General features: G+C 44.9%; 1 protein-coding gene across 1 annotated transcript in view; it reads left to right on the forward strand.

Annotated features, from left to right (window-relative positions):
- LOC122944406 (sodium channel protein type 2 subunit alpha-like) overlaps positions 1 to 24,546 on the forward strand; it is a 266,258-nt gene that overhangs the window by 129,261 nt on the left and 112,451 nt on the right. Inside the window, exons 4-5 of the mRNA XM_044302629.1 lie at positions 580 to 669; positions 20,113 to 20,241. Coding sequence (XP_044158564.1) covers positions 580 to 669; positions 20,113 to 20,241 — 219 coding nt within the window. The remainder of the gene's footprint in view (positions 1 to 579; positions 670 to 20,112; positions 20,242 to 24,546) is intronic.

The raw sequence follows: 24,546 nt of genomic DNA on the forward strand, positions 1-24,546 counted from the left end.
TATTCTTGTCCGTTTTGCGGACAAGAATAGGAATTTCTACAATTGGCCGCCTGTTCCGTTTCCGCAAATTGCGGAAGGCACACGCGCCTTCCGTTTTTTGCGGATCCACGGTTTGCGGACCGCAAAAAACAGAATGGTCGTGTGCATGAGGCCTCAGAGGGGGAACAGAGGACCTACTACTATGATGACCTATATAAATTCCAGCTTATGAGTGTAACAAAAGCTCAAGATCAAGTGTTTTGTATAGTTTCTTGATTGGCATTTTGAGTTTACTTCAAGAATTTGTAGATCAGGCCGACATATAAGACAGTACAGAGATTTGGCTTCTACATTTACATATGGAGACATTTAGCTGTGGTAGGAAGAAGCACAATTGGTCCCACACTAGCAAAACAAATTCCTGTCACTATTCGTAAGGAAGCCCGTCAACGCATTATTTTTTTTACTTTATATTTTTTGTTACTTTTTGGCATTATTAAAGAAAATCTGATGATATTTTATATATTGCTGAATCCATGTTATTATTAACGTAGGTATAAAATGAATTTTGCATTGTTTTTCTCCTTGACTGCCCTTCACATTATTCAGCATGCTCATAATGTTCACTATTTTGACCAACTGCGTGTTCATGACCATGAGTAATCCCCCGGAGTGGACCAAGAATGTAGAGTAAGTATTTGCTTTATCTACTGTTTCATTGTATTGGATATAATTTGATGGCCGCCAATTTAATGATCCGTTTACTTTTAGTGACAATAGCAATGCATGTTTCAGTCATCATTAACAAAGTAATTGCTTGGTGAAAGCTAGGATTCCGAAATGACAACATTTCAGAAAAGAATAAAATATGTCATCTTGAAAATGAGTGCGCATAGTGTGGAAATATAAATTGTCATGTAAAATAAGCACAAATGTTTTGGGAAATGTTAAATAAGTAATGTCATAAAATAGCAAATATATTTCCATGGAGCCTAATGAGTATGGCACAATAAGCAGTTTTACAGCCAATTATTTGGTTCTATTTGGCATTTTAGTCTCACATGTCCCCAGATGCCACCCTCTGGTCCAAGGTTAAAGGGGTTGTCCGGGTTCAGAGCTGAACCCGGACATACCCTTATTTTCACCCCGGCAGCCCTCCTGAGCCTGGCATCGGAGCATCTCATGCTCCGATGCGCTCCCGTGCCCTGCGCTAGATCGCGCAGGGCACAGGCTCTTGTGTTTACAATAACACACTGCCGGGCGGTAACTTCCGCCCAGCAGTGTGTTCGGTGACGTCACCGGCTCTGAGGGGCGGGCTTTAGCTCTGCCCTAGCCGTTTTACTGGCTAGGGCAGAGCCAAATCCCGCCCATCAGTGCCGGTGACGTCACCGGGGTTCCTGTCAGCCCCATAGAGAGCCCCGGTACGTCACCGGAACTCTGAAAAATGCCTTTGCCCTGCGCGATTTAGCGCAGGGCAAAGGAGAGCATCGGAGCATGAACTGCTCCGATGCTCATGTCAGGGGGGCTGCTGGGGTGAAAATGGAGGGCTGTCCAGGTTCAGCTCTGAACCTGGACAACCCCTTTAAGGTTTGACCACGTCATAAAGTGGGTACATAGAATGTGTCTGTCTAAACCAGGGGTGCACAACATTTTCTGGATGGGGGCCACATTGTCAGACTGAACCAACGTCAAGGGCCGAAAATAAAATTTAAAGGGGTATTAACAACTGAAATACTGTGTTTTTTGGCAAATTGAACATACAGTATATACCATTAATGTCTAGTTACAATTCCAGGACTCCCATCTAATGAGAGAAAACAGAAAAAATACATGTGAGCAACCACAAGACATAGACATACATGTCTGTTACCAGATAGTTGGGGGCCACACAGACTAGTATCAAGGGCCGCATGTGGCCCCAGGGCCGCAGGTTGTGCACCCCTGGTCTAAACCATTGGGCCGGTGTGGTAATATACCAGTAAGTGTAGAACTGAGACTTGAATGACTGCTACTCAACACTTCAGAAATGCAAGGTATGCCTTATAATGCTTCAGATTCCTCCATATTGCCCTTATGCCACCATGGACCTTCATGTGTATGACAAATCCACTAGTGTTGGACTGGCTCACAATAGGGCTACTAGACTAGGTTTTGACAGTATAATGGGACCCAGTCAAAACTAGAACCATGAGGTCTAACAGAATTGTGTTTCTGAATTAAAAGTTATCACAAACCGGCCAACTTTTGAGAAGATTCTGAAAAGGCAGGTAAAAAGCAGCATGCATTGCAAGTCATGCAAAGTTTTTGTCATGATACCCCACCCCTTTTATAAGGGATGCAACGCTAATCTACACATTTTGATCCAAAAAAGTGCATATGACCCCCTTTATAACACTCCAAAACAAAGCACCTCAAATCTAATACAAAATTATATAGAGACATCCTAAGTAAATACAACACCCCCAGACCAGACCTCCTAAACAAATACAGATCCCAGACCCTCAAACAAATACAGACTCCAAGCAAGACTCACTTATTAAAGATCCACCCTTAATACAGACCCCAAACAGGACCCACTTAATAAAGATCCCCAACCAACTCCACCCTTAAATGGAACCTGTGACCGGGATTTTGTGTATAGAGCTGAGGACATGGGTTGCTAGATGGCCGCTAGCACATCCGCAATACCCAGTCCCCATAGCTCTGTGTGCTTTTATTGTGGAAAAAAAAAACAATTTGATACATATGCAAATTAACCTTAGATGAGTCCTGTCCCTGACTCATCTCAGGGACAGGACTCATCTCAGGTTAATCTGCATATGTATCGAATCGTTTTTTTTTACACAATAAAAGCACACAGAGCTATGGGGACTTATTTCTCAATAAAAAGCTGGGGAAAAAAAGTTATGTGAAACCACCCTAATACAGACCCTAGACCAGAGGTACAAACACTCACCCTCCCTGTTCGTAAAGTCCTTTTTCCAGGGTTCCACTTCATCTCCTCTGGGATTTCTCCAAAGATAAGATACTACTTAAGGTAACTATGTTAAAGTAGCTGTTACTCTCCTTAAAGGGGTTGTCCAGTTGAGAAAACCCAGTTTCATATAGCCTTTTGTTAAAGTCTGAATTAATTCTGTTCAGGATCCTCATCTCTTGACCCCAGTGCACAGAGGTTACAAAGAGCTTCCCTTGCTCTGGAGGACCTGTCCTTTCCTACATGATGTGGATGGGCACGGTGTAATACTTCATTTCTCCTGTAGTGGTGCTGCAGGGAAATTGAACACTTGCTGCCTGGTTTGCCCAAAGATTAAAGCTGATTACTGGGGGATCCTGCACGGGTGACCAGCTTATTATCAAGGCTTCCTTGTAATAAGTAGGGATTGTCGAAAACAGAGAACCCCTTTAAGAAGACATCATTGCGTGGAAGTCCACATCCCCTTACATTATATTTCCCAATGTTAAAAAAGACGCATGTAGTCAGTAGTTAACGTATATAAATGTTTTCAAGGGTTAGCATCTCCTTTTTTGCTTGCACAAGGCAGCGTGTATGATATAAAAATCCACGCACGCTGTACGGGATAATAATGGCACCAGTTGCTTAGTGATGTGCAAGGTTACAATCCCAGGAGAATGCTATTTATATTAACTTAAGTGCTATTGGCCATTTAATTTCAGCAGATCTGTCATCTAACAGACGAGGCTGTAGGAAAAGTCGAGAAAGTGATTCAATAAAGTTTTGTCCTTCAAAGCTTTCTCAAAGCCAAATGCCAATTTGGTACTTCTGTGCGGGGGGGAGTTAATACATTAATCTGGTGGTTTAAATGACACGTCTCCACTTCTAATGCCTTCTGTGCTAAATCTGCTTGCTTCCTACAGAGTAACCATAGATGAACAGTAGTATATACACAGCCATGTGCAGTGTTTTTATCTATGTATGCAGTGGATACATAGAGAAGTAAGGGCCCCATAGCTAGGATCAAACCAGGCCCCCCACACAGGACAGAAGGGTTTTTGCCTAATCCTAATCCTAGTGGGTAGAGTCCTGACCAAGTTTTCACCCACAGTAGAAGAGGAGATAATCTCAACTGGGCCCCCTCTTTCCCTGGGCCCCATAGCTGTCGCATGGTCTGCCACTATGGTAGTTACTCCCCTGTATGTATGCATTTGAGCAGGGGTGTAGCTAGAGGGGTTGCAGAAGTAGCGGCCACACCCAGGTACAGTGACCCCTCTGCAACATAGGAAGATACCAGTATATGTTGGTTAAACCTTGGTAAATGGGGCCCTATTATAGATTTTGCATTTGGGCTAGGGAGATTTACAAGAGTTTATTGGGATATTTTATATTAATGGCCCAGACACAGGATAGGTCATCAATAGTGTTGAGTAGGGATGAGCGAACTCGAACTGTATAGTTCGGGTTCGTACCGAATTTTGGGGTGTCCGTGACACGGACCCGAACCCGGACATTTTCGTAAAAGTCCGGGTTCGGGTTCGGTGTTCGTCGCTTTCTTCGCGCTTTTGTGACGCTTTCTTGGCGCTTTTTGAAAGGCTGCAAAGCAGCCAATCAACAAGCGTCATACTACTTGCCCCAAGAGGCCATCACAGCCATGCCTACTATTGGCATGGCTGTGATTGGCCAGAGCACCATGTGACCCAGCCTCTATTTAAGCTGGAGTCACATAGCGCCGCCCGTCACTCTGCTCTGATTAGCGTAGGGAGAGGTTGCGGCTGCGACAGTAGGGCGAGATTAGGCAGATTAACTCCTCCAAAGGACTTGATTAACTGATCGATCTGCAGCTGTGGATCATTGAGCTGCTGATCCTCAATTGCTCACTGTTTTTACGCTGCCCAGACCGTTTGTCAGTCACATTTTTCTGGGGTGATCGGCGGCCATTTTGTGTCTTGTGGTGCGCCAGCACAAGCTGCGACCAAGTGCATTTAACCCTCAATGGTGTGGTTGTTTTTTGGCTAAAGCCTACATCAGGGTGAAGCTGTCACACCAAGTGCATTTAACCAGCAATAGTCTGTTTATTTTTTGGCCATATACTACATCAGGGGCAAGCTGCGCCTGTCACCAAGTGCATTTAACCCTCAATGGTGTGGTTGTTTTTTGGCTAAAGCCTACATCAGGGTGAAGCTGTCACACCAAGTGCATTTAACCAGCAATAGTCTGTTCATTTTTTGGCCATATACAAAATCAGGGGCAAGCTGCGCCTGTCACCAAGTGCATTTAACCCTCAATGGTGTGGTTGTTTTTTGGCTAAAGCCTACATCAGGGTGAAGCTGTCACACCAAGTGCATTTAACCAGCAATAGTCTGTTCATTTTTTGGCCATATACAAAATCAGGGGCAAGCTGCGCCTGTCACCAAGTGCATTTAACCCTCAATGGTGTGGTTGTTTTTTGGCTAAAGCCTACATCAGGGTGAAGCTGTCACACCAAGTGCATTTAACCAGCAATAGTCTGTTCATTTTTTGGCCATATCCCAGTCTAATTCTGTCACTAAATCCATACCGGTCACCCAGCGCCTAAATACTAGGCCTCAAATTTATATCCAGCTAAATCTGTCCCTAGTGCTGTAGCTGGGCGAGTTATTTAGTGTCCGTTCAAGCACATTTCTTGTTCTGGGTTGAAATACAATTCCCAATTTAGCAATTTCATAATTTAGTGGTTCCTGCTATATCAGAGCTCTTTGAAATCTATCCCAAAAAGGGTATATAATATTGAAGGTGCACATAGGGTCATTCAGAGTAACTTCACACACACCCGCTACTGTGTATTTCCAAGTCTAATTCTGTCACTAAATCCATACCGGTGACCCAGCGCCTAAATACTAGGCCTCAAATTTAATTCCCTCTAAATCTCTCGTTACCCACCGCTGTACTGTTGTTGCTGGGCAAGATATTTAGTGTCCGTCAAAGCACATTTTTTGTTCTGGGTTGAAGTACAATTCCCAATTTAGCAATTTCATAATTTAGTGGTTTCTGCTATATCAGAGCTATTTGAAATCTATCCCAAAAAGGGTATATAATATTGAAGGTGCACATAGGGTCATTCAGAATAACTTCACACACACCCGCTACTGTGTATTTCCAAGTCTAATTCTGTCACTAAATCCATACCGGTGACCCAGCGCCTAAATACTAGGCCTCAAATTTAAATCCCTCTAAATCTCTCGTTACCGTTGTCCTGTTGTAGCTGGGAAAGTTATTTAGTGCCCGTCAAAGCACATTTTTTGTTCTGGGTTGAAGTACAATTCCCAATTTAGCAATTTCATAATTTAGTGGTTCCTGCTATATCAGAGCTATTTGAAATCTATCCCAAAAAGGGTATATAATATTGAAGGTGCACATAGGGTCATTCAGAATAACTTCACACACACCCGCTACTGTGTATTTCCAAGTCTAATTCTGTCACTAAATCCATACCGGTGACCCAGCGCCTAAATACTAGGCCTCAAATTTAATTCCCTCTAAATCTCTCGTTACCCACCGCTGTACTGTTGTTGCTGGGCAAGATATTTAGTGTCCGTCAAAGCACATTTTTTGTTCTGGGTTGAAGTACAATTCCCAATTTAGCAATTTCATAATTTAGTGGTTTCTGCTATATCAGAGCTATTTGAAATCTATCCCTAAAAGGGTATATAATATTGAAGGTGCACATAGGGTCATTCAGAATAACTTCACACACACCCGCTACTGTGTATTTCCAAGTCTAATTCTGTCACTAAACCCATACCTGTCACCCAGCGCCTAAATACTAGGCCTCAAATTTATATCCAGCTAAATCTGTCCCTAGTGCTGTAGCTGGGCGAGTTATTTAGTGTCCGTTCAAGCACATTTCTTGTTCTGGGTTGAAATACAATTCCCAATTTAGCAATTTCATAATTTAGTGGTTCCTGCTATATCAGAGCTCTTTGAAATCTATCCCAAAAAGGGTATATAATATTGAAGGTGCACATAGGGTCATTCAGAGTAACTTCACACACACCCGCTACTGTGTATTTCCAAGTCTAATTCTGTCACTAAATCCATACCGGTGACCCAGCGCCTAAATACTAGGCCTCAAATTTAATTCCCTCTAAATCTCTCGTTACCCACCGCTGTACTGTTGTTGCTGGGCAAGATATTTAGTGTCCGTCAAAGCACATTTTTTGTTCTGGGTTGAAGTACAATTCCCAATTTAGCAATTTCATAATTTAGTGGTTTCTGCTATATCAGAGCTATTTGAAATCTATCCCAAAAAGGGTATATAATATTGAAGGTGCACATAGGGTCATTCAGAATAACTTCACACACACCCGCTACTGTGTATTTCCAAGTCTAATTCTGTCACTAAACCCATACCTGTCACCCAGCGCCTAAATACTAGGCCTCAAATTTAAATCCCTCTAAATCTCTCGTTACCGTTGTCCTGTTGTAGCTGGGAAAGTTATTTAGTGCCCGTCAAAGCACATTTTTTGTTCTGGGTTGAAGTACAATTCCCAATTTAGCAATTTCATAATTTAGTGGTTCCTGCTATATCAGAGCTATTTGAAATCTATCCCAAAAAGGGTATATAATATTGAAGGTGCACATAGGGTCATTCAGAATAACTTCACACACACCCGCTACTGTGTATTTCCAAGTCTAATTCTGTCACTAAATCCATACCGGTGACCCAGCGCCTAAATACTAGGCCTCAAATTTAATTCCCTCTAAATCTCTCGTTACCCACCGCTGTACTGTTGTTGCTGGGCAAGATATTTAGTGTCCGTCAAAGCACATTTTTTGTTCTGGGTTGAAGTACAATTCCCAATTTAGCAATTTCATAATTTAGTGGTTTCTGCTATATCAGAGCTATTTGAAATCTATCCCTAAAAGGGTATATAATATTGAAGGTGCACATAGGGTCATTCAGAATAACTTCACACACACCCGCTACTGTGTATTTCCAAGTCTAATTCTGTCACTAAACCCATACCTGTCACCCAGCGCCTAAATACTAGGCCTCAAATTTAAATCCCTCTAAATCTCTCGTTACCGTTGTCCTGTTGTAGCTGGGAAAGTTATTTAGTGCCCGTCAAAGCACATTTTTTGTTCTGGGTTGAAGTACAATTCCCAATTTAGCAATTTCATAATTTAGTGGTTCCTGCTATATCAGAGCTATTTGAAATCTATCCCAAAAAGGGTATATAATATTGAAGGTGCACATAGGGTCATTCAGAATAACTTCACACACACCCGCTACTGTGTATTTCCAAGTCTAATTCTGTCACTAAATCCATACCGGTGACCCAGCGCCTAAATACTAGGCCTCAAATTTAATTCCCTCTAAATCTCTCGTTACCCACCGGTGTACTGTTGTTGCTGGGCAAGATATTTAGTGTCCGTCAAAGCACATTTTTTGTTCTGGGTTGAAGTACAATTCCCAATTTAGCAATTTCATAATTTAGTGGTTTCTGCTATATCAGAGCTATTTGAAATCTATCCCTAAAAGGGTATATAATATTGAAGGTGCACATAGGGTCATTCAGAATAACTTCACACACACCCGCTACTGTGTATTTCCAAGTCTAATTCTGTCACTAAACCCATACCTGTCACCCAGCGCCTAAATACTAGGCCTCAAATTTAAATCCCTCTAAATCTCTCGTTACCGTTGTCCTGTTGTAGCTGGGAAAGTTATTTAGTGCCCGTCAAAGCACATTTTTTGTTCTGGGTTGAAGTACAATTCCCAATTTAGCAATTTCATAATTTAGTGGTTCCTGCTATATCAGAGCTATTTGAAATCTATCCCAAAAAGGGTATATAATATTGAAGGTGCACATAGGGTCATTCAGAATAACTTCACACACACGCTTCTGTGCATTTCCAAGTCTAATTCTGTCACTAAATCCATACCGGTGACCCAGCGCCTAAATACTAGGCCTCAAATTTAATTCCCTCTAAATCTCTCGTTACCCACCGCTGTACTGTTGTTGCTGGGCAAGATATTTAGTGTCCGTCAAAGCACATTTTTTGTTCTGGGTTGAAGTACAATTCCCAATTTAGCAATTTCATAATTTAGTGGTTTCTGCTATATCAGAGCTATTTGAAATCTATCCCTAAAAGGGTATATAATATTGAAGGTGCACATAGGGTCATTCAGAATAACTTCACACACACCCGCTACTGTGTATTTCCAAGTCTAATTCTGTCACTAAACCCATACCTGTCACCCAGCGCCTAAATACTAGGCCTCAAATTTAAATCCCTCTAAATCTCTCGTTACCGTTGTCCTGTTGTAGCTGGGAAAGTTATTTAGTGCCCGTCAAAGCACATTTTTTGTTCTGGGTTGAAGTACAATTCCCAATTTAGCAATTTCATAATTTAGTGGTTCCTGCTATATCAGAGCTATTTGAAATCTATCCCAAAAAGGGTATATAATATTGAAGGTGCACATTGGGTCATTCAGAATAACTTCACACACACGCTTCTGTGCATTTCCAAGTCTAATTCTGTCACTAAATCCATACCGGTGACCCAGCGCCTAAATACTAGGCCTCAAATTTAATTCCCTCTAAATCTCTCGTTACCCACCGCTGTACTGTTGTTGCTGGGCAAGATATTTAGTGTCCGTCAAAGCACATTTTTTGTTCTGGGTTGAAGTACAATTCCCAATTTAGCAATTTCATAATTTAGTGGTTTCTGCTATATCAGAGCTATTTGAAATCTATCCCTAAAAGGGTATATAATATTGAAGGTGCACATAGGGTCATTCAGAATAACTTCACACACACCCGCTACTGTGTATTTCCAAGTCTAATTCTGTCACTAAATCCATACCGGTGACCCAGCGCCTAAATACTAGGCCTCAAATTTAATTCCCTCTAAATCTCTCGTTACCCACCGCTGTACTGTTGTTGCTGGGCAAGATATTTAGTGTCCGTCAAAGCACATTTTTTGTTCTGGGTTGAAGTACAATTCCCAATTTAGCAATTTCATAATTTAGTGGTTTCTGCTATATCAGAGCTATTTGAAATCTATCCCTAAAAGGGTATATAATATTCAAGGTGCACATTGGGTCATTCAGAATAACTTCACACACACACGCTTCTGTGCATTTCCAAGTCTAATTCTGTCACTAAATCCATACCGGTCACCCAGCGCCTAAATACTAGGCCTCAAATTTATATCCCGCTGAATTTGAATACAATACATTGGGCCAAATAATATATTTGTTGTTGTGGTGAACCATAACAATGAGAAAAACATCTAGTAAGGGACGCGGACGTGGACATGGTCGTGGTGGTGTTAGTGGACCCTCTGGTGCTGGGAGAGGACGTGGCCGTTCTGCCACATCCACACGTCCTAGTGTACCAACTACCTCAGGTCCCAGTAGCCGCCAGAATTTACAGCGATATATGGTGGGGCCCAATGCCGTTCTAAGGATGGTAAGGCCTGAGCAGGTACAGGCATTAGTCAATTGGGTGGCCGACAGTGGATCCAGCACGTTCACATTATCTCCCACCCAGTCTTCTGCAGAAAGCGCACAGATGGCGCCTGAAAACCAACCCCATCAGTCTGTCACATCACCCCCATGCATACCAGGGAAACTGTCTCAGCCTCAAGTTATGCAGCAGTCTCTTATGCTGTTTGAAGACTCCGCTGGCAGGGTTTCCCAAGGGCATCCACCTAGCCCTTCCCCAGCGGTGAAAGACATAGAATGCACTGACGCACAACCACTTATGTTTCCTGATGATGAGGACATGGGAATACCACCTCAGCATGTCTCTGATGATGACGAAACACAGGTGCCAACTGCTGCGTCTTTCTGCAGTGTGCAGACTGAACAGGAGGTCAGGGATCAAGACTGGGTGGAAGACGATGCAGGGGACGATGAGGTCCTAGACCCCACATGGAATGAAGGTCGTGCCACTGACTTTCACAGTTCGGAGGAAGAGGCAGTGGTGAGACCGAGCCAACAGCGTAGCAAAAGAGGGAGCAGTGGGCAAAAGCAGAACACCCGCCGCCAAGAGACTCCGCCTGCTACTGACCGCCGCCATCTGGGACCGAGCACCCCAAAGGCAGCTTCAAGGAGTTCCCTGGCATGGCACTTCTTCAAACAATGTGCTGACGACAAGACCCGAGTGGTTTGCACGCTGTGCCATCAGAGCCTGAAGCGAGGCATTAACGTTCTGAACCTGAGCACAACCTGCATGACCAGGCACCTGCATGCAAAGCATGAACTGCAGTGGAGTAAACACCTTAAAACCAAGGAAGTCACTCAGGCTCCCCCTGCTACCTCTTCTGCTGCTGCCGCCTCGGCCTATTCTGCTGCTGCCGCCTCGGCCTCTTCCTCCGCCTCTGGAGGAACGTTGGCACCTGCCGCCCAGCAAACAGGGGATGTACCACCAACACCACCACCACCACCACCTCCGTCACCAAGCGTCTCAACCATGTCACACGCCAGCGTTCAGCTCTCCATCTCACAAACATTTGATAGAAAGCGTAAATTCCCACCTAGCCACCCTCGATCCCTGGCCCTGAATGCCAGCATTTCTAAACTACTGGCCTATGAAATGCTGTCATTTAGGCTGGTGGACACAGACAGCTTCAAACAGCTCATGTCGCTTGCTGTCCCACAGTATGTTGTTCCCAGCCGGCACTACTTCTCCAAGAGAGCCGTGCCTTCCCTGCACAACCAAGTATCCCATAAAATCAAGTGTGCACTGCGCAACGCCATCTGTAGCAAGGTCCACCTAACCACAGATACGTGGACCAGTAAGCACGGCCAGGGACGCTATATCTCCCTAACTGCACACTGGGTAAATGTAGTGGCAGCTGGGCCCCAGGCGGAGAGCTGTTTGGCGCACGTCCTTCCGCCGCCAAGGATCGCAGGGCAACATTCTTTGCCTCCTGTTGCCACCTCCTCCTTCTCGGCTTCCTCCTCCTCTTCTTCCACCTGCTCATCCAGTCAGCCACACACCTTCACCACCAACTTCAGCACAGCCCGGGGTAAACGTCAGCAGGCCATTCTGAAACTCATATGTTTGGGGGACAGGCCCCACACCGCACAGGAGTTGTGGCGGGGTATAGAACAACAGACCGACGAGTGGTTGCTGCCGGTGAGCCTCAAGCCCGGCCTGGTGGTGTGTGATAATGGGCGAAATCTCGTTGCAGCTCTGGGACTAGCCAATTTGACGCACATCCCTTGCTTGGCGCATGTGCTGAATTTGGTGGTGCAGAAGTTCATTCACAACTACCCCGACATGTCAGAGCTGCTGCATAAAGTGCGGGCCGTCTGTTCGCGCTTCCGGCGTTCACATCCTGCTGCTGCTCGCCTGTCTGCGCTACAGCGTAACTTCGGCCTTCCCGCTCACCGCCTCATATGCGACGTGCCCACCAGGTGGAACTCCACCTTGCACATGCTGGACAGACTGTGCGAGCAGCAGCAGGCCATAGTGGAGTTTCAGCTGCAGCACGCACGGGTCAGTCGCACTACAGAACAGCACCACTTCACCACCAATGACTGGGCCTCCATGCGAGACCTGTGTGCCCTGTTGCGCTGTTTCGAGTACTCCACCAACATGGCCAGTGGCGATGACACCGTTATCAGCGTTACAATACCACTTCTATGTCTCCTTGAGAAAACACTTAGGGCGATGATGGAAGAGGAGGTGGCCCAGGAGGAGGAGGAGGAGGAGGAGGAGGAAGAGGGGTCATTTTTAGCACTTTCAGGCCAGTCTCTTCGAAGTGACTCAGAGGGAGGTTTTTGGCAACAGCAGAGGCCAGGTACAAATGTGGCCAGCCAGGGCCCACTACTGGAGGACGAGGAGGACGAGGATGAGGAGGAGGTGGAGGAGGATGAGGATGAAGCATGGTCACAGCGGGGTGGCACCCAACGCAGCTCGGGTCCATCACTGGTGCGTGGCTGGGGGGAAAGGCAGGACGATGACGATACGCCTCCCACAGAGGACAGCTTGTCCTTATCCCTGGGCAGCCTGGCACACATGAGCGACTACATGCTGCAGTGCCTGCGCAACGACAGCAGAGTTGCCCACATTTTAACCTGTGCGGACTACTGGGTTGCCACCCTGCTGGATCCACGCTACAAAGACAATGTGCCCACCTTACTTCCTGCACTGGAGCGTGATAGGAAGATGCGCGAGTACAAGCGCACGTTGGTAGACGCGCTACTGAGAGCATTCCCAAATGTCACAGGGGAACAAGTGGAAGCCCAAGGCCAAGGCAGAGGAGGAGCAAGAGGTCGCCAAGGCAGCTGTGTCACGGCCAGCTCCTCTGAGGGCAGGGTTAGCATGGCAGAGATGTGGAAAACTTTTGTCAACACGCCACAGCTAACTGCACCACCACCTGATACGCAACGTGTTAGCAGGAGGCAACATTTCACTAACATGGTGGAACAGTACGTGTGCACACCCCTCCACGTACTGACTGATGGTTCGGCCCCATTCAACTTCTGGGTCTCTAAATTGTCCACGTGGCCAGAGCTAGCCTTTTATGCCTTGGAGGTGCTGGCCTGCCCGGCGGCCAGCGTTTTGTCTGAACGTGTATTCAGCACGGCAGGGGGCGTCATTACAGACAAACGCAGCCGCCTGTCTACAGCCAATGTGGACAAGCTGACGTTCATAAAAATGAACCAGGCATGGATCCCACAGGACCTGTCCGTCCCTTGTCCAGATTAGACATTAACTACCTCCCCATAACCATATATTATTGGACTCCAGGGCACTTCCTCATTCAATCCTATTTTTATTTTCATTTTACCATTATATTGCGAGGCTACCCAAAGTTGAATGAACCTCTCCTCTGCCTGTGTGCTAGGCCTAAATATATGCCAATGGACTGTTGCAGTGGTGGGTGACGTGAAGCCTCATTCTCTGCTATGACATGCAGACTGATTCTCTGCTGACATGAAGCCAGATCCTCTGTTACGGGAGCTCTCTCCTCTGCCTGGGTGCTGGGCCTAAATTTATGACAATTGACTGTTGCAGTGGTGGGTGACGTGAAGCCTGATTCTCTGCTATGATATGAAGACTGATTCTCTGCTGACATGAAGCCAGATTGTCTGTTACGGGACCTTTCTCCTCTGCCTGGGTTCTGGGCCTAAATTTATGAAAATTGACTGTTGCAGTGGTGGGTGACGTGAAGCCTGATTCTCTGCTATGATATGAAGACTGATTCTCTGCTGACATGAAGCCAGATTGTCTGTTACGGGACCTTTCTCCTCTGCCTGGGTTCTGGGCCTAAATTTATGAAAATTGACTCTTACAGTGGTGGGTGACGTGAAGCCTGATTCTCTGCTATGATATGAAGACTGATTCTCTGCTGACATGAAGCCAGATTGTCTGTTACGGGACCTCTCTCCTCTGCCTGGGTGCTGGGCCTAAATTTATGACAATGGACTGTTGCAGTGGTGGCTGACGTGAAGCCTGATTCTCTGCTATGACATGCAGACTGATTCTCTGCTGTCATGAAGCCAGATTGTCTGTTACGGGACCTCTCTGCTCTGCCTGTGTGCTAGGCCTAAATATATGCCAATGGACTGTTGCAGTGGTGGCTGACGTGAAGCCTCATTCTCTGCTATGACATGCAGACTAATTCTCTGCTGACATGAAGCCAGATTGTCTGTTACGGGACCTCTCTCCTCTGCCTGGGTGCTGGGCCTAAATTTATGACAATGGACTGTTGCAGTGGTGGCTGACGTGAAGCCTGATTCTCTGCTATGACATGCAGACTAATTCTCTGCTGACATGAAGCCAGATTGTCTGTTACGGGACCTCTCTCCTCTGCCTGGGTGCTGGGCCTAAATATATGCCAATGGACTGTTGCAGTGGTGGCTGACGTGAAGCCTCATTCTCTGCTATGACATGCAGACTAATTCTCTGCTGTCATGAAGCCAGATTGTCTGTTACGGGACCTCTCTGCTCTGCCTGTGTGCTAGGCCTAAATATATGCCAATGGACTGTTGCAGTGGTGGGTGACGTGAAGCCTCATTCTCTGCTATGACATGCAGACTGATTCTCTGCTGACATGAAGCCAGATTGTCTGTTACGGGACCTCTCTGCTCTGCCTGTGTGCTAGGCCTAAATATATGCCAATGGACTGTTGCAGTGGTGGGTGACGTGAAGCCTCATTCTCTGCTATGACATGCAGACTGATTCTCTGCTGACATGAAGCCAGATTGTCTGTTACGGGACCTCTCTGCTCTGCCTGTGTGCTAGGCCTAAATATATGCCAATGGACTGTTGCAGTGGTGGGTGACGTGAAGCCTCATTCTCTGCTATGACATGCAGACTAATTCTCTGCTGACATGAAGCCAGATTGTCTGTTACGGGACCTCTCTCCTCTGCCTGGGTGCTGGGCCTAAATTTATGACAATGGACTGTTGCAGTGGTGGCTGACGTGAAGCCTGATTCTCTGCTATGACATGCAGACTAATTCTCTGCTGACATGAAGCCAGATTGTCTGTTACGGGACCTCTCTCCTCTGCCTGGGTGCTGGGCCTAAATATATGCCAATGGACTGTTGCAGTGGTGGCTGACGTGAAGCCTCATTCTCTGCTATGACATGCAGACTAATTCTCTGCTGTCATGAAGCCAGATTGTCTGTTACGGGACCTCTCTGCTCTGCCTGTGTGCTAGGCCTAAATATATGCCAATGGACTGTTGCAGTGGTGGGTGACGTGAAGCCTCATTCTCTGCTATGACATGCAGACTGATTCTCTGCTGACATGAAGCCAGATTGTCTGTTACGGGACCTCTCTGCTCTGCCTGTGTGCTAGGCCTAAATATATGCCAATGGACTGTTGCAGTGGTGGGTGACGTGAAGCCTCATTCTCTGCTATGACATGCAGACTGATTCTCTGCTGACATGAAGCCAGATCCTCTGTTACGGGAGCTCTCTCCTCTGCCTGGGTGCTGGGCCTAAATTTATGACAATTGACTGTTGCAGTGGTGGGTGACGTGAAGCCTGATTCTCTGCTATGATATGAAGACTGATTCTCTGCTGACATGAAGCCAGATTGTCTGTTACGGGACCTTTCTCCTCTGCCTGGGTTCTGGGCCTAAATTTATGAAAATTGACTCTTACAGTGGTGGGTGACGTGAAGCCTGATTCTCTGCTATGATATGAAGACTGATTCTCTGCTGACATGAAGCCAGATTCTCTGTTACGGGACCTCTCTCCTCTGCCTGGGTGCTGGGTAGTGTTGAGCGCGAATATTCGAAAAGCAAATTTTTTTCGCGAATATCGCAACTTCGCGATTTCGCGAATATTTCGAATATAGTGCTATATATTCGTAAAAACGAATATTCGTTTTTTGTTTCCCCCCCCCCCCCACAAAATTACAGTACACATATAATTGATTGTTTCCCAAAGGTCCAACAGCTCAGATCTTACTCACATTGCCTAGAAAGTGATTGAGGCGCGAATCTTCGTAAGGCGATTTTATTAGCGCACATGCGAATATCGGCACGTCCCAGAACAGAGGCAAAGGGCTTTGCATTCATACATTAGTGAATTGAGTTGCGAATCTTCGTAAGGCGATTTTATTAGCGCACATGCGAATATCTACACTTGTCCCAGAACAGAGGCAAAGGGCTTTGCATTCATACATTAGTGATTGAATTGAGCTGCGAATCTTCGTAAGGCGATTTTATTAACGCAAATGCAAATATCTACACTTGTCCCCAGAACAGAGAGGCAAAGGCCTGTGCATTCATATAGTATAGCACCATATTCGCGAATACGTAGAACTTCGTAAAATTCGATTTACGAATATTCGTATTTTTTATTTTACTTTCCACCTTACAGATTACATTGATCTGTACTCTGTCAACTACTGTCATCACCCCCCACTGTATCTCGATTGATTCCCAAAAGTCTCACATTCCCTAGAAAGTGATTGAGGTGCGAATCTTCGTAAGGCGATTTTATTAGCGCACATGCGAATATCTACACTTGTCCCAGAACAGAGGCAAAGGGCATTGCATTCATACATTAGTGATTGAATTGAGTTGCGAATCTTCGTAAGGCGATTTCATTAGCGCACATGTGAATTTTGCATAGCATATGTATTATGCGATAATTCGAATTATCGCATATGCGAAATAATAACGAATTTGAATAATCGCGAATATTTTACGAATATTCTTTCGAATATTCACAAAATTTCGCGAATTCGAATATGGGACATGCCGCTCAACACTAGTGCTGGGCCTAAATTTATGACAATGGACTGTTGCAGTGGTGGGTGACGTGAAGCCTGATTCTCTGCTATGACATGCAGACTGATTCTCTGCTGACATGAAGCCAGATTGTCTGTTACGGGACCTCTCTCCTCTGCCTGGGTGCTGGGCCTAAATATATGCCAATGGACTGTTGCAGTGGTGGCTGACGTGAAGCCTCATTCTCTGCTATGACATGCAGACTAATTCTCTGCTGACATGAAGACAGATTCTCTGTTACGGGACCTCTCTCCTCTGCCTGGGTGCCGGGGCCTAAATATCTGAGAATGGACTGTTCCAGTGGTGGCTGACGTGAAGCCTCATTCTCTGCTATGACATGCAGACTAATTCTCTGCTGACATGAAGACAGATTCTCTGTTACGGGACCTCCCTCCTCTGCCTGGGTGCTGGGCCTAAATATATGCCAATGGACTGTTGCAGTGGTGGCTGACGTGAAGCCTCATTCTCTGCTATGACATGCAGACTAATTCTCTGCTGACATGAAGACAGATTCTCTGTTACGGGACCTCCCTCCTCTGCCTGGGTGCTGGGCCTAAATATATGCCAATGGACTGTTGCAGTGGTGGCTGACGTGAAGCCTCATTCTCTGCTATGACATGCAGACTGATTCTCTGCTGACATGAAGCCAGATTCTCTGTTACGGGACCTCTCTCCTCTGCCTGTGTGTGTGCTGGGCCTAAATATATGCCAATGGACTGTTGCAGTGGTGGCTGACGTGAAGCCTCATTCTCTGCTATGACATGCAGACTGATTCTCTGCTGACATGAAGCCAGATTCTCTGTTACGGGACCTCTCTCCTCTGCCTGTGTGTGTGCTGGGCCTAAATATATGCCAATGGACTGTTGCAGTGGTGGCTGACGTGAAGCCTCATTCTCTGCTATGACATGCAGACTAATTCTCTGCTGACATGAAGACAGATTCTCTGTTACGGGACCTCCCTCCTCTGCCTGGGTGCTGGGCCTAAATATATGCCAATGGACTGTTGCAGTGGTGGCTGACGTGAAGCCTCATTCTCTGCTATGACATGCAGACTGATTCTCTGCTGACATGAAGCCAGATTCTCTGTTACGGGACCTCTCTCCTCTGCCTGTGTGTGTGCTGGGCCTAAATATATGCCAATGGACTGTTGCAGTGGTGGCTGACGTGAAGCCTCATTCTCTGCTATGACATGCAGACTGATTCTCTGCTGACATGAAGCCAGATTCTCTGTTACGGGACCTCTCTCCTCTGCCTGTGTGTGTGCTGGGCCTAAATATATGCCAATGGACTGTTGCAGTGGTGGCTGACGTGAAGCCTGATTCTCTGCTATGACATGCAGACTAATTCTCTGCTGACATGAAGACAGATTCTCTGTTACGGGACCTCCCTCCTCTGCCTGGGTGCTGGGCCTAAATATATGCCAATGGACTGTTGCAGTGGTGGCTGACGTGAAGCCTCATTCTCTGCTATGACATGCAGACTAATTCTCTGCTGACATGAAGACAGATTCTCTGTTACGGGACCTCTCTCCTCTGCCTGGGTGCCGGGGCCTAAATATCTGAGAATGGACTGTTCCAGTGGTGGGTGACGGGAAGCCAGATTCTCTGCTATGGAACCTCTCTCCAATTGATTTTGGTTAATTTTTATTTATTTAATTTTTATTTTAATTCATTTCCCTATCCACATTTGTTTGCAGGGGATTTACCTACATGTTGCTGCCTTTTGCAGCCCTCTAGCTCTTTCCTGGGCTGTTTTACAGCCTTTTTAGTGCCGAAAAGTTCGGGTCCCCATTGACTTCAATGGGGTTCGGGTTCGGGACGAAGTTCGGATCGGGTTCGGATCCCGAACCCGAACATTTCCGGGATGTTCGGCCGAACTTCTCGAACCCGAACATCCAGGTGTTCGCTCAACTCTAGTGTTGAGCAAATCGAAGTCCCCAAATTTCCTCGAGCTTCATGATAGTGAATCGATTTTACCTGAAATGGTGTAAAAAAAAAAATCATACTTAGCTCATCCATTTGATTGCGATGGGCCGGCCGCCGCCTCGACGTGCTTGAAGATCTCGTGGTGACGTATGACGACCATGCAAGATTTTGCGCCGGATCTTCAATCAAGATGGTGGTGGCCGGCCCATCGAGAACAAATGGGTGAGGAATGATTTTTTTTGTTCTTTTTAAATTTTAAACTCTGTTATTGCTATCGGATGCTGCAACCAGCTATGAACGTGATTCTTAAATGTCCCTCTTTTTGACCTGGAAATTAATGCATAAATATTCATTAATAAATTTACTAAATTCCTCCTTACTAAAGTGCCTCTGGTGTCTACCTGTATATTAGACCAGAACTTCATTATTTTGTGCAATTTGGACCTTAAAATATCTATAATCTGATGATTTAGGCCGAATGCACACGGCCGTGGAACATAGATTATACGAGTGTATTACTGTAGTGCAGCAGCGGCATGAAGCGCACGGCGTCATAGCAACCAATGACGCCGTGCGCTCCTGCTCTCAGCAGGATGCCAGGCCGGGATACCACAGACCGCTTACGGCCGTGTGCATTCGGCCTTATGCTAATAAAAACAATAGTTCCAGGGTGCACATGCTGTGAAGATAATAAAGGAACTTACGCTCACCTAACCGATCCCCAGCTGCTACAGTTGGGATGGAGTCAGTAATTATGATTTGGGCGGAGTTAGAGGCGGGGCCTATATGAAAAAAACTGCCGTGATGCGCGCCACAAATATTTTCCCTCCTTGAGATTTTCAAAAGTTGGTAGGTATGTAGTGATATAGTTAGTATGGTTTAAAAAGAAAGTTCAGCCATAAGGGAGGAGAGGTCGTGGGTGAAAGGAAGGCAAAAGGAGTAAATCTTAGAATTTTGTTTCATTCTATTAACCTCAAGTGGTTTTTTTTCCCCTTCACAGATACACCTTCACTGGAATTTATACATTTGAATCTCTCATAAAAATTCTAGCAAGAGGTTTCTGTCTAGAAAAGTTTACCTTCCTGCGAGATCCATGGAACTGGCTGGATTTCAGCGTAATTGTTATGGCGTAAGTATCATACTGCATATTATTATGAGTTTAAGGGGCTTTGACTAAATTTTAGCTTTCAGACAGTCTGTGGAAGGAAGATCATTTCACCAACGCTTACCAATTTGTAGCATCGACGATTCTGCAGTCTGTGCTCACCTGACGGCCTGACACTGGCTGCGGGCTCTTCCGCTGACATGTTGGGCAGATCTGCTCCTGTGCAGTCAAGAGGTCAGTGGAAGAGCTCACATCCAGAGTCAGGAAGTCACGTTAGCACAGCATAGATTGTGGAATCGGTGGCATATCAAAATGGTTAGTAGTTGTGAAGCGATCTCCCTTCAACGGTGCAAAATTTTAGAGAACCTTTTAAGGTAGATATAGAGTGGCTATCTTAATATTTTACAGAGCTAGTGGGTACCATGAGTGCCCAATAAATACCTTCCACCCCAAAACTGGTCTGAAGTATATACAACAAGCATTGTGTGAACTGAACCTCCTGCCCTTTTCAGCCATTCTGGTGAATGAACAGCACCATTGCGGCAAGATAAGGGAGTGGAAACACATTGAAGCTGATCTGACTGTGGAGAGGTGGTATAGCTATAGGGGCGCAGTGTTTTCGGTCACACCCATGTCCTGGTGTCTCATGAATAATTCCTCTGGCAGTCTGTGTGTCAGAAAATCTAATTTATGCCAGCAGTGAGCTATTGTAGATATGAACTGTAATGTATGCCTGTTTCTAGTGTAAATCTGTCAGGCAGTAACAGGCTCATCTCTGCTACTAAGTCCTGCCCCTTAGCAGCAAAAAAAGTGAGAAATTATAGTGCAAATAGGACTTGAACCATAATCATACACCATAAAAGTGGCATAAAGCCATTACTAATTGTGCCCCGTAAATTATTACAAAGTTGGAGAACCTTTCATTATACCATGGCTGAGCAGTATTTAGATGAGAGAAGGAACCCCTTTGATGCCTTGTTATCTCAGTTTTAGAAAAACTGAGGGGAAGGACCCTCTTATTTTCTAAAATATACAGTGGGCCACATATAAAAACCAGTCCACATATCTAAAGGATCATGGACCCTGGTGCAAAAGACTAGCCCCCACTGGATGTTCATGGAGGGTTGTCTATTTTTCAACCACTAAATCCAGAGTCCAGCTTCATTAAATTGTTGAGGGCCTTTGGGTTAGGCCTAACTGCATTGAGAGCACTGCAATCCCTATATCTATCCCCCTTCTAGTCCTGTCCATAGGCAAGTGAATAATGAGCCTACTACTGCATAGCTGGCAATAGTCCCGAATCTTTTGTAAGACTGCCCCTAATGGGGTATTGCCATATTGGATATTGGTTCATATCACTGTCTGATAGTTACTGGTCCCACCTCTGGGAACCGCACCTATAATTAGAATGGAAGCTGCCCTCTATTCATTCCTATGGGAGTGCCAAAAATAGCTGAGCGCTTATGGCTATTTCCATAAGCCCCATAGAAGTGAAGGGAGCGTGGTCATTCCTGCACGGTGTGCTTCCCATTCATTTTAATGGGATTTTAAAAAATAGCTGAGTGTGCTGCTTGGCTATTTTCAGAGCTCCCATAGGAACAAATAGCAGGCAGCTGCGCATGCGCGGTGCGGGCTCAATTTTAAGTATATGTAACGGTCCCAGAGGTGCGACGTGCATTTATCAGATATGCCCCCTATAAGTGGACATTGTCAGATGGGTTTATGCCATTCCCAGTGCAGGGCTTAGATTCCCCAAATTCACCAACTACAGTGTTGGCAAGTATGCTAGTCTAATACCCTGTGTGGACTAAAGGTGGCCATACAAATTAAATTAATTTTTTACCAAATTTCCACAGCACCAACCTACCATCTAATGTGTGTGTGGAGGTAGCCTGACTTTTCTCTGACGGCAATGTCGGGGAAAACAAGAATAGGCATGATATCCTTTAGTTCTCAGTACATATAAGCTGCCCGTCTTGTAGTAGCTAACTCCAGTCTACCCATTCAGAACACATGTACGCTCAGTCGAACTGAGAGTGCATGTGTGTGGAGGGGGCATCGGGGAGGATAGCTTATCGACAGCTATTTAAAGTGTATGGCCAGTATTAGTCTTATTAATTACTGGAAAAAATAGCTCTATCAAAAGTTATTTTAAGAGGTTAATTGCATAAGATAAGTCAGAAAAAAAATCTACATTTCAAATGAGTTTTTTTTTCCTGCACAGCATTGTGTGATCTTCTGGGATCAGCAATTAATCACCACTTCCATTAAACTACTGTATATGCAGCAGATTAATTACCTGAAGCTCCTGATGGCAGATTAAATTCAAGGCTAGGTTACAAGGAGAATTCTTTGGTCTCTGGATGTTCAACAGCTTATTAAACCTGGTATATCATAGGGGCTTATCTGTGGCTAGATTGATTCATATGAGATTACCCTTTTAAAAATTAAAAACATTGCTCCAAACATCACTGGTCAAACTAGTCATATTGCGGGGTTACAGATTTTGGTTGCATGTTGTGATCCATAGACATGGAATATGTCCATAGCGATAAATGCATCCATCTATGAAAAAGAGGTGTATCCATGGACAGGATTAGGTATTTTTGATCCCGAGTAGGTTGTCTATACACATACCTGCCCACAAAGCTCCCCATTCCCTGCTACCTAGGGCGCTTTGATTCTGACTAACCAGAGCTTTCCTATGATGTGATCCTGCCTGCAATGTGCTGCCAGGCTGAGCAGCTTGACAGGAACACTTAATACTGCTCTACAGTGGAGCACAACATACTAGGGCAGCTTGCTGGCAGCCATGTTCAGCAATTCCTAGAAACCCCCCCAAATAATCTAAGCATCTACTGTAAGCATGACTATGGGCCAATAGTCCTGGCCTAACTGCACATGGGGATAAATCTGCAGTAAAGTGATCATTACTTATCTGGCAGATTCCATGCCGCTGCTACAGTTTTCCCGGCTGGGCTCTGTTTACCTTGCTGTATCGATGATGTCATGTCAACAACACGTGACTGCTGCGGCCAATGATTGGCCTCTTTGGAACACCGCAGAGAACAGTGATTGGCTGCAACGATCACAGGTTGTCGACATGATTTCACCGCTACAGACAGGTAAACAGAGCCCAGTTGGGAGAACCGGAGCAACAACGCATTAATCTGCTAGGCAAGGGCTGGTTGACATCACCGTTATGAATTCCGTTACTGTTTTCTGTTATAACATGGTTTTATAATGGAAAATAACGGAATTTGTAATCTTTAGAGGCATTCCGTTTTGATCCGTCATATTAGAGGATAGGCAAGCATAATGTATACTATGACAGTGAGATACTGAATGATACTGCAGTGATATAGATAATGTAACCTTCTGTTAACACTTCTGGCAGTAGATGTTGACTTGTTGTAATGTTATTTCTATATGAATTAAGAATATTTTAAGTATTAGCATTAATTATTATGAATAATATTTTATTACCGATTGCTGTACATTTAGAAAAAAATAAGGTTAAACCAAAAATGTAATTAAACAGTAATTTAATTACTTTAGAGAATTAATCCCCAGTATTTTCTTCCATAGTATTGAAGGTATTATAGTCGAACAGCTGCAACAACACCTAAATCTACAGGGCTGAAGTGTGTGGAAAAAAAATAATCTGTTGTTAAAATGGTAAAAAATAAGTCTAGCAAAAAAGGTTGATTAAGGATGTTATCAATTTAAATTTTAAGTTAAAAACTTTAATCAAATGAATAATACATTACATTTTACTTGTAAAGAGGTTTTCACTAAAATGTTATTGAAAGAGGACCTCTAACCTCTCCTGACATTTATGTTTTAGTAACTATTTAGTATCTGTTGTTGCTATTTCTTTATTATTCCTGATAGAATTTATGAATGAATTACTAGCAGTTTGCAATTTAGGTCCAGATGGGTGTTACCAGTTGGGGATTTACCCATTTAGAACAGGGGTCAACAACCTCTGGCACTCCAGCTGCTGTGAAACTACAATTCCCAGCATACACACAGGCTCAGCTGCTCTTGCAACTACTATAGAAGTGAAAGGAGCATTCTGGGAGTTGTAGTTTCACAAAAGCTGGAGTGCCGGAGGTTGCTGATCCCTGGTTTAGAATCTGACACTAACCAATCAGTGCTGGCAGTGCAATTTTCCATAAATGTTCAGTAGATGTGATTCCCATCTGGACCCCCGCTGTAAATGGAGAGGTCACTCAATTCACTTTTTTGTGAGTTACAAAAATAGCCAAACATGCGGCTCGAAAATGGTGTGTCCCTGAACAGTCTGACTCTGGCAGTGCTGATTGG

The sequence above is a fragment of the Bufo gargarizans genome, chromosome 8 (assembly GCF_014858855.1).
Source record: "Bufo gargarizans isolate SCDJY-AF-19 chromosome 8, ASM1485885v1, whole genome shotgun sequence".
Lineage (NCBI taxonomy): Eukaryota > Metazoa > Chordata > Amphibia > Anura > Bufonidae > Bufo > Bufo gargarizans.